The sequence below is a fragment of the Brachycentrus maculatus genome, unplaced genomic scaffold (assembly GCF_059751285.1).
Source record: "Brachycentrus maculatus isolate JH-2025_06_01 unplaced genomic scaffold, ASM5975128v1 h1tg000090l, whole genome shotgun sequence".
Classification (NCBI taxonomy): domain Eukaryota; kingdom Metazoa; phylum Arthropoda; class Insecta; order Trichoptera; family Brachycentridae; genus Brachycentrus; species Brachycentrus maculatus.
The window spans coordinates 319,877-329,903 of NW_028280844.1; the positions used below are offsets into that span (position 1 = coordinate 319,877).

At 29.6% G+C, this 10,027-nt stretch overlaps 1 protein-coding gene across 1 annotated transcript; it reads right to left on the minus strand.

Annotated features, from left to right (window-relative positions):
* Nucleotides 1-122: 122 nt before the first annotated feature.
* Urod (uroporphyrinogen decarboxylase) lies at nt 123-5,365 on the minus strand. The gene is made up of 7 exons (XM_088258028.1): nt 5,241-5,365; nt 4,863-5,150; nt 3,997-4,155; nt 1,306-1,449; nt 939-1,094; nt 473-640; nt 123-388 (listed from the first exon to the last, which is right to left on the minus strand). Exons 1-7 carry the CDS (start codon nt 5,256-5,258, stop codon nt 245-247), a joined length of 1,077 nt encoding a protein of 358 aa, XP_088114154.1. The 5' UTR covers nt 5,259-5,365; the 3' UTR covers nt 123-244.
* Nucleotides 5,366-10,027: the final 4,662 nt, after the last annotated feature.

The window sequence follows — 10,027 nt, forward strand, 5'->3', positions numbered from 1 at the left end:
CATTGATCGATTTAAAAATACAATATAAGTGGGGAGAGTTGTTCACCTTTTTCACGCACTTATCCGATAATGTCGCATACGAATAAAAAATATTTTGTAAGAGAGTAATAATAAAATTCATCCTAGGTTTAAAATTTTATTAGAAAATATATTGAAATATGAAAAAAATCCAACAATTATTCAAATAAAAAAACACCATTGTAACAAATGATAAATTAACAAAAGGTATCAATTTAATTCAAAATCAAAGTGCTTCGTGAACACTTTGAGTAAAAGTGTGCATGCTCTCAATAGGAGTAGCGGGAGTGATTCCATGTCCTAAATTAGCTATATAGCGGAGTTTTCCAAATTTCTGCACCATTGAAGTGGTTAACTCTCGTATCTCATCCTAGTAACACAAAAACAAAACATAAATACATAATATTTGCAAATTGACAAGCTTTGAATCTGACGCAAGGGAAGTTAAACGTACTTGAGGTTTGTACAAATCTTGTGGATCCAAATTCCCTTGAAGTGTTATATGTGCTCCAACTTCTGATCTTGCTTTTTCGGGATCAACAGTCCAGTCGATTCCAATGACTTCATATCCAAACTCGGATTGCAATTTCAAAGAATGCCCAGCACCCTTAGCAAAAAGTGTCTGAAATATACTTTTATTAATGAAATATCTAAAACATTTATTAAAACCATATTTTATTGTTATAAAAAAGTCTATTTATAAATATTTTTCAAACCAGTATTTTCAAAACTTTGCCATGCAAATAAATAAATAATGAAATTAAAAAAAATATATATCAGTTAAAATAGAAATATATATTACTTAATAATGAATTATTTAGTTTATTGTTACTTAAATTAAGTCAATGTTCATGAAATTGTATTAGATTAAATGTACAATTTTTATTTAGTGTTTAAGAATGCAGGTATAAAGTACAAACCATTGGCAAAGCAGTAAGTCCCTTATTTTTCAGACCCTCTTTAACACCAGCAGATATTTGTTTTAAATATGGTGCAGCCATAGAAGAAAATTGTTCCTGTGATAAATGTTCTGCGCTAGATTCGAAGACTTGCAGAAGTTGAGCTCCTGCTTCTGCCTGAAATATAATATAAAAAGTTATTAAAAAAAATGAAATTGTATTGTTATAACACAGAAAATAATGACATTCTTGTCGTGCTTTTTTCAATAAAATAAAAATATTATTAGAACAATGAGTTACATAGAAAATAATTGAAATACAGTAACATCGAATGCAGAAAGGAGTGTATATTAATTTTATTTAATGAAATAATATCAGATAATATTACCTGCATCAGTAAATATTCAATGATCACAGTTGTGAGAATTTTCAGTAGCGTATGAGATTCAGTAAGATGATTTTCAAGCCATTGCTTCGATTTTTCCATGGTTTTACTGCCACCTCCTTCAATCATGTATCCCATCAAAGTCCACTGGAATATGTTAACATGTTTTATTATTTCAATTTCATACATTTTCATGAGTGATGTTATTTCTGTAATTTTTACGCAAGTTAAACTTCATGTTTAAACTTCATGTACAGAAAATAAAAAGTACATTGGCGGGCTTATTGCTAAAAAGCAATATCTTCCAACCGACCAAAGACGGACTAGTGATATTGATCAAAACGTTTGATACCATATATAGCCGTTTGCAATCAGTGGGCAGATAGTACTTGAACATTTAAAAAAACATAAACAAGTTAGGGTGCTGACACATTTTACTATGTTATTAAAGCATGATAAAAGCAAATACTTTTTTGATATAAAAGTTAGTTTTTAAGTTTTGGAACTGTGTCAAAGCAACACAATATTTGTAAAAAAAAGATTTTATTAATTTCTTGGACTGTGTTATATAAAAACAACATAAAATCAGATGCAACATTTTGAATGTGTCCAAATACTTGTTCACAAAATCAGGATTATCTCCAATTACAGGAGTCATTTCAGGTGGTCAGTCCCGTAAATGCCCAGACTTCCATATTCTTCTTCATCTTTGATGAGATGTCAAAAAAAAAATTATATATATATATATATATATATATATATATATATATATATATATATATATATATATATATATATATATATATATATATAATCAGATCATGTAGAAACAAAATTGGGTATATATCTTTTTCAATGTTTTGTAAATCACTTACAGAGATAGAGCCATAATTAAAATATGTACACTTATCTTGCAATATGTTTCTCAACAAAGGTTATTGCATAATTTGGTATGGAAAAGTGTAATATTGCAAATTGAATCGCAAAAGTAAACAAAATATACTGAATAAAATGTAATATTATAAAATGTCGATAAGAATAATTAAAAAGCTGTCGGTTATAATAATCTCCACCATATTTGTAATTACATCTGTTTCTTTTCAGATTGGAAGATATAATATTTAATATTTACAATTTAAATTATGTTTTAACTTAAGAGAGAAATTACATAATAAAGATTACAATTTAATATAAACAATATTAACTATACTAAAACCTTGATTGTTTTGACCTTAATCATCTAAATGTTTAATTGTGCAAACAAAAATAATTGAATTTTCTAATCTATTATATAATATCATCATTCAATAACAAAACTAAAAACATTTATTTTACTTTTAATTAAATTAAAAAAGTATCTGATTTAGAGTAAAAATTATTGCATATTTTTAATGACAATAATATTAACAATCAAAATAAGATTTTCAAAAAGTTTGCTTCAAAAATTGATATTTAAAAACATAATTTGATAGGTGTCATGGCGTAGTTCAGTAGCCAATTGACTATGAAACTGGCATCACGGATTTAATTTCCGCCAGTTGCAAAATGAATCCAATAAATATTTATTTCCAACTGGTCTAGGCATTGTCTTGAATTATTTACGAAATTATCTTCTCTGTCCTTTTGTTCCTTAAACACTATTTTTATTAATTTTTTCGTTATTTCATTAATTGTTTATCTTTAATAATGTGATTTAAATTCAAAACAAAGAAAAATATCATACGTTTATATAGGGTGACACAGAATAAAGGGAATTTTTGAAAATTGTAGTGGTAGCCATTCGGGACAGTGACCTAAGGCAAGTAAACATCTTGCTATTTTAGTAACCATGCAACATGGAACGGGCAACAGCTTACGTTGCCCATAATTTTTTTTTATAAAAGCAGTGATAGTTTGGAATCTGTGCAGAGACAGTTCCGACGTTTTACAACATATGTCGTCATGGTCACATCAAAACATGCGATAAATAAAATTGGATTCATAGCTTTGAAAAGACTGGATCTAAAGAAGAAACCAACGACCGCAGATAGTGCAACAGCTGAAGGAAAAGCCACATCACACACTGGACGGCAATCAATCGAATTTGTGCAAGAATTGTTCGGTAATCGAGTGATTTCAAGATGTGATAGCGTTCACGACTCGACTAAGATATTTGAATGAGTTAAAACAGAGAATACAGTATGAAATTTAAAATCTCCCAGCTGAGATGTTGCAGCGGCCAATGAGAAATCTCAACAGAGTATTTCAGGAATGCAGTACAGGAGGATGGCATCTAAAGGACGTAATTAAAATTAAATTAATAAATTCCTTTATGTTTCTTAAATTGCAAATTTTGAGGCTTCAATAACTATGAATAAAATGTTTTTTTTTGTATTGCTTCTGTTTGTATTAGATTGTTAAAAAGTTCCCATTTTTTGTGTCACCCAATATTTATGCAGTTTCATAAACGACAGCCTGTAATTTCACAGGTATTGAATTCCGAATGGTAAAAAATATTATCAATCTTTTACAAGATTATTTAATCTTTTAAAGCATCTTTTACATATGGTTTTATTATTTTTTCATTACTCACAAGGTGACAATATTAATTAAATATTTTTCTATAATCTTGATAATCTATTACAGTTATGCAGACAATTTTAATTATTCCCCTCTAGTACAAATAACTAAGTTTTTCATAATAATTATTATTACCGGTGCTCCGGTGAATCCAATCAGAGGAACCTTTCCTTCAATCTTATGTCTAGTGAGAGTTATTGCATCTCCAACATATGTAAGTCTTGAAACAGCACCTTCAATGGTAAGTTTCTTCAGATCGTCCGGTGTATTTAATGGATCCGGAAACACTGGACCCTTCAAGTCAAATACACATTAAATTTATAAATTATTCATTAAAATATCATATCAGTAGTTACATAATAGGTCAAACACAATGTTGGATATGTCAAAACTTCTGAGATAAATGAAATTGTACATCATATAATTGAACATAATAACTTTCTTCCATACAAAAAAGGCTAAATAATAAGTTGTTATATTCATTTAAATGGATAGGTACAACATGAAACAATTTAAAAAAAATATTTATACAATCTTCAATTAGATTAATAATAATTTATAGATTAAGTAAAATTATACATTACTGACAAAACACCAGATTTAATTTTATTTATTAACACATTGTTGGTGGGAAACGCTTAAAAGCATCTTTTACATACTGCTGATAGAGAGCGGGAAGCAAATACAATGTTTAAAAGTGTTCTATTTGCTTACTTTTGGTAAAGCGCAACAGGCGCTAAAAAACATTGTGCAGATTGGAAATGGTTTTGTGGTTGCTTATGATTAGTATACTGAAGGTCGGACGGCAGAGTGTCTTGAGTATAATTGGGATCAGGGTTGATGAAAAAACCACCCGACAACAATGTGTTAAAAGTTATAATATGATGAATATGATTTTATTTACAAATAGGGAAATGCTGTTTATAGTTTTGATGTTGTACATTTAAAAATCGTAATTATTCAAAAATGAAATAACTGTGAAGTTAAATAAAATGACTCACTTTTCCAGGGTGCATTTCTACAATCATTCCGAGGGCTTGTGGAATAACCAGAATATCACTGAATATAATGGATGCATCCAAGTGTTCGAATCGTCTTAACGGCTGCAATGTGACTTCGCACGCCAACTCTGGGGTCCTACACACTTCGAAGAAGTCATGTTTAGCTCTCACGGCTTGAAACTCTGGCAAATACCTTCCAGCTTGCCGCATGACCCAGACTGGGATTTTATCTACCTCTTCGCCTCTAGCAGCTCGCAGCAGCCTATCATTTTTCAGATCAGGGAAAATCTACAAAAGTAAAAGTTAATAGGTTATAAGAACACCGGTAGATTTAAACAACTCAATATAAAAGACATTTTTAAAAAATCTGATTTCTACCTTGTTGTTTGTCGTCATTACGAATAACGAAAGAAGAGAAAAAGTTACTTTTAAATAAATAATTAATACGATATGTGACTGGAACACAGACTACCAATTACACAGACCGTACAGCTTGATTTGACACTTTGACATTTGACATTTGACAGTTGAGCCATATTGACGATTGCGCATGCGTATGAGGCATACAGCATACGCGAGTTTTTCGTCAACGTTTTCGGTTGGGTTTTCTTCCAAAAACTACACAAAAATTGTCGTTTTTCATAAGTACAAAAAACTCTAATTTTAAATAAAAATATTTGGAATGTAAGTTTTTTTTATTTGATATTAATTCGAAATTTTGAAAGAGGAAATTACCAACGGAAAACGTCCGCAAAAACTTTCGTGTGCTGGCAGCCTAATGTAAAGAAATCAACCAATGAAATGGAGGAATGACTAAATATTAGTAGGTATGAATTTGGCTGTATCACATTGATACTACGGCGGCAAATTCAAAACATTTTTTTTAAACTGTCGACTCTACTCAATTTCAAAACATGCAAATTGAAGTTTTAAACAAGACGCTTAAATAGACAAAACTGATAAAATGTAACAAACATTTATTGCTGATAAAAGGAAAAAGAAATTGTGTACTTAAAGGAAACTTCTAACATATCGTCTGGAAAAAAATAGTTCCTTAAATAAATAAATTCTTTTTTAAAATAACCTCACTGTTTTAAGAACTTATTAAATAAAATTGGCGTCAAGTGACAATCCTGCCAAATACAAATTAGATAAATCGCTGCTTATGTATATAATAATATCGAATCTAAACATTATATGTAAATAATGAACATAAATAAAAATAAATAACAGCTAACTATATTATAAAATATCACACAAAGGATATATTTATTATCTATCACTATTCTCATGACTTGTAGTTTTCAGTTTACTTGTAATCTACAATAGTTAGAATGCAGTTATATATTGTCATCCCGTTTACTGCGAATTCTGCGTCACAGATAAAAATGATTTTCATATTATTTTTTGACATCTCATCAAAGGTGAAGAAGAATATGGAAGATAATCCAGATTTGTGCACAAGTATTTGGACACACTCAAAATGTTGTAAAAATGATTTTCATGAAATTCGTTTATAAATAATAATTTTGACTAATATGCATACGACACGTGTTATCAATATAAAAAAAATATAAAACACAATAAATGATGATCACCTCAGTTTCATAAAAAAATAGATTTAGTGTTTTCTTTTGTTAATTTGAAATTATTTCTTGCTTTTCGAACAAAGTAGAATTAAATGGTATGTTAAAAAAAAAACAAATACACTAAAATTGGGTAACTTTGGTTTTTTGTATTCTTTTGTAATATGTATATTAAGGGCTTTTTTTCATGTAACGCGGTGGAACGACGTTCCGGCACCTTTTTTGAGGGATACTTTTTTTTAAATTTCAAAATCAATTAGACGAAACAATGTTTGTGTTTACATAATTACAACCCATATTTATATAATTCGTTAAAATGATGAAATATGGTATTGCAATAAATATTTAAACGATATTTTAAAATGCATACATTTTTAGTAAAAAGCTTCACATGAAGTGAGTTCCGGGACCTTTTTTAGCCCTGTGTATATTTAAAAAAAACATGTGCACTGCTAGTTTGGATTTCGCTGAAAGGTTTTTATTTGCTAAAACTTATTTCAGTGCACCATTTATTCTGTTCCCAGTATTCACTCTCCTTTCTATATCATTATCAATCTTTTCCGTTTATTTCCATCCTTAGGTACCTACCTACATCCTTTTTGATATCCAGATATCTACATTTAAAAAATACTAAACTTGTGTCTTCAAAGCAAAAAAAATAGTAGGCTCCGTTTCGTCTCTGCGAGACTATGAATCTTAGTATAATTGGTTCAGTGACCAAATTCCTATTTTTTTTCTCACTTTGATTGAGAAGATGTCCGTGGGATCGGCTGCAGCGAGGCTGGATAGAATTGAGTATATCCTCGACACCTGTGTTGGGGGAAATTTATTGGCCAAATTGTTTACGATTGCATTGGTCTAAACGGGCTCACGGACAGACCCTTTTGAGCACTAACAAAAGGATATTAATGGTATCTGGCAAAAGTTTGACGTGATCGCATTGCAATAATTCACTCAGGTACCGTTAGAAGTTAAGGTATAATAAAAAAAGGATCCTCGATGAAGGATGCGTCTCAGAAAATGTTTAATTCGTGGGAGGATCTAGGATCTAGGATCGGGACATTCGTGCGTAAAACTATTTGTGGGATGATTATTTTCAAAATAAACTGAGCCAGATTATAATCTTATCTTTAATATGTATTGGCGTGCAATAAAACGTAATTAAAAAACCCCTTTCCAGGTATATTGAATGCAACGTAAGTACTTATTATTACAAATTAATATCGTGAAAATAGGAAACCTTTTATTATTATTATTATTATTTTCTATTAAGATTTGGCGTTTTGGAAATTTTTAATAACCAAAGTAACGAAATGTGAGTCAATAATTTACATTCTAAATCGTTTTTAATCTACCAAATCACATTTGAGAAAAATGTTGGTAATCCATCTTATAATACATTGATTTTTTTGCTCAATGTATTAAGTGGGTGTATAATTTTAATTTTGCCAATATTGCAGCAGGAAATATAGTGTACAACTTACACATTGTACGGGTATGTAATCCCGAGTACCCTTTCCAATGCTGATATTCTTATTTTTTACTTGCTAACCCTCCTCTATTTTTCTTCCCATATAACGATAATGTCCTTTACCCTCAGCTCCTTCACTTACATCATCTATATCTGTAATCCCATCAAAAATATTCCATTCCTAAACTGGTAAGAATCTGGAGCGCAGGACCGCGGGATCACCTTGCCTTCACATAATTTACGATCAAGTTAACACTGCGTCGGTCCAATGTGATGCCTTATGCACCATTTGGTGAACAATGTGTAAACTAAAAAAAAGGAGCCAAAAATATAAATTATTTTTTACGACCAAAACGACCAAAGCAACAATTTAGTATGGATGAATGCTACGAAGCTTAGTTCATAGTAGTTTGAAGCTTCGAGGAAAGATGGCGGTAGAAGTCGTATTAGATACCGATTAGTTCAATTTATTATTGGATACAAAACGATCGCCATACTGCCGAATTTTTCGTTCACATTTACTAACTGTAATACAATAAAATAATAATAATTTACAAGAATACCAAGATTGTAAACTATTAATTAGTTTACTTAAATTTAATTTAATTATATTCTTTTAACCCTTATTCGCACCTAATAATGCATAAGAATATCGAATAAGTGAAATTTTATCAAGACAAGGTGATCAGTTTTGCACTTCAGGTATCACTCCAGGGTGTCGTTAAATAATATAAAAGTAAAAATCACTTATGTTGCTTTTGACCCTCTGGAAATCGAACCCGTTATTTCCAGCACGGTAGTCAATCACGCTTACCACTGACATTTGAATTAAATTATAGGTAAATATTATGTATACTTTTAGATATGGACCGACTTTTTTATTATTTTTTAAATACGATATTAATCTAACTAAGTATCATGATTATTTGTGTAACTCAAGTCAACAAACTAAAGGCTCTTTTAAATGGATTAAACAGTATTTGTTTTTTGTGGTTGTTGACAAAACGAATTCCTGGAAAACACACATCTCAGACCTAAGGGTTGTCCCGGCGACACCTGTATGTAGGTACTACGAGTATTATTCTTTAAAGAAATTAACATTTCTAACTATTAAATTTAGTTTTTTAATTTGTGGTTTAATGACTTCTGGAAAGTCCAATTTTTTTTTCATATTTTTTTTTGTTTTTTCATTTCACTTTTTATGTACCTGCTTTATTTTTATGGACAATGCAATCACAGGATTTTTAAGAATAATTTATTAAAATAAAGAGTCTAATATTACTTGACTTTGATGATCGATTTCAAATATTTAATGAATTTGGCTCGATAGTTAGTTTTTCCATCGACTTCCAATTATTTTAAAAACACCAAAAATTGCACAATTTTCCAATAATAATACACATACTCGTATGTTCAAATTTGTCAAAATAAGAGGAAACGAAAAAAGAACCATTATTAAAAACTTGATATTTTTTAAAACTATATTTCTTCTATGGCTATATTTGCCAAATACAATCATTTAATAAATAATTGAGATAGGTAAGGAACACAAAGAAATAAAAAATATTTACTGAAGATATTGTTTTTTCATTAATTTTAATTACGATACATATATACTTATTGAAGTATAGGTTATATACGATACGAATTCAAAACTTCACGCTTGAAAATTTCAAAATAATATATTTACACATTTGCAATACTAAGCTAACGATATGAAAACAATAGACGCTGATATGTATACCTTCTATAATATGAAAACTAGAAGCATGTAGGAAAAATCGTAGCTGAAACCTTATAATTACTTTAAAAGTTCTTTTTAGTATTACAAAGAAAACAAAAACAGGTAAAGAAGTATTTGCTTATAAAGTCATACTAAATTTATTAGGGATTAAATTTCTTAGGGAAATTATTCTTTTTTAGGGGCCTAGAATGAAATACCAAATAAGCAAGAAACCAAGGTGTTTAGCAACCCGTGGTTCTTTCGCTCCAACCCCATTTTTTTGTTGAAATCAACCCTCACTTATTTAACATGACAAAAGCCACGAAAAGTAAAATTTTATGCACACCTTCGCTGGACGAATTTTAAATTCCTTGTGTACAATATG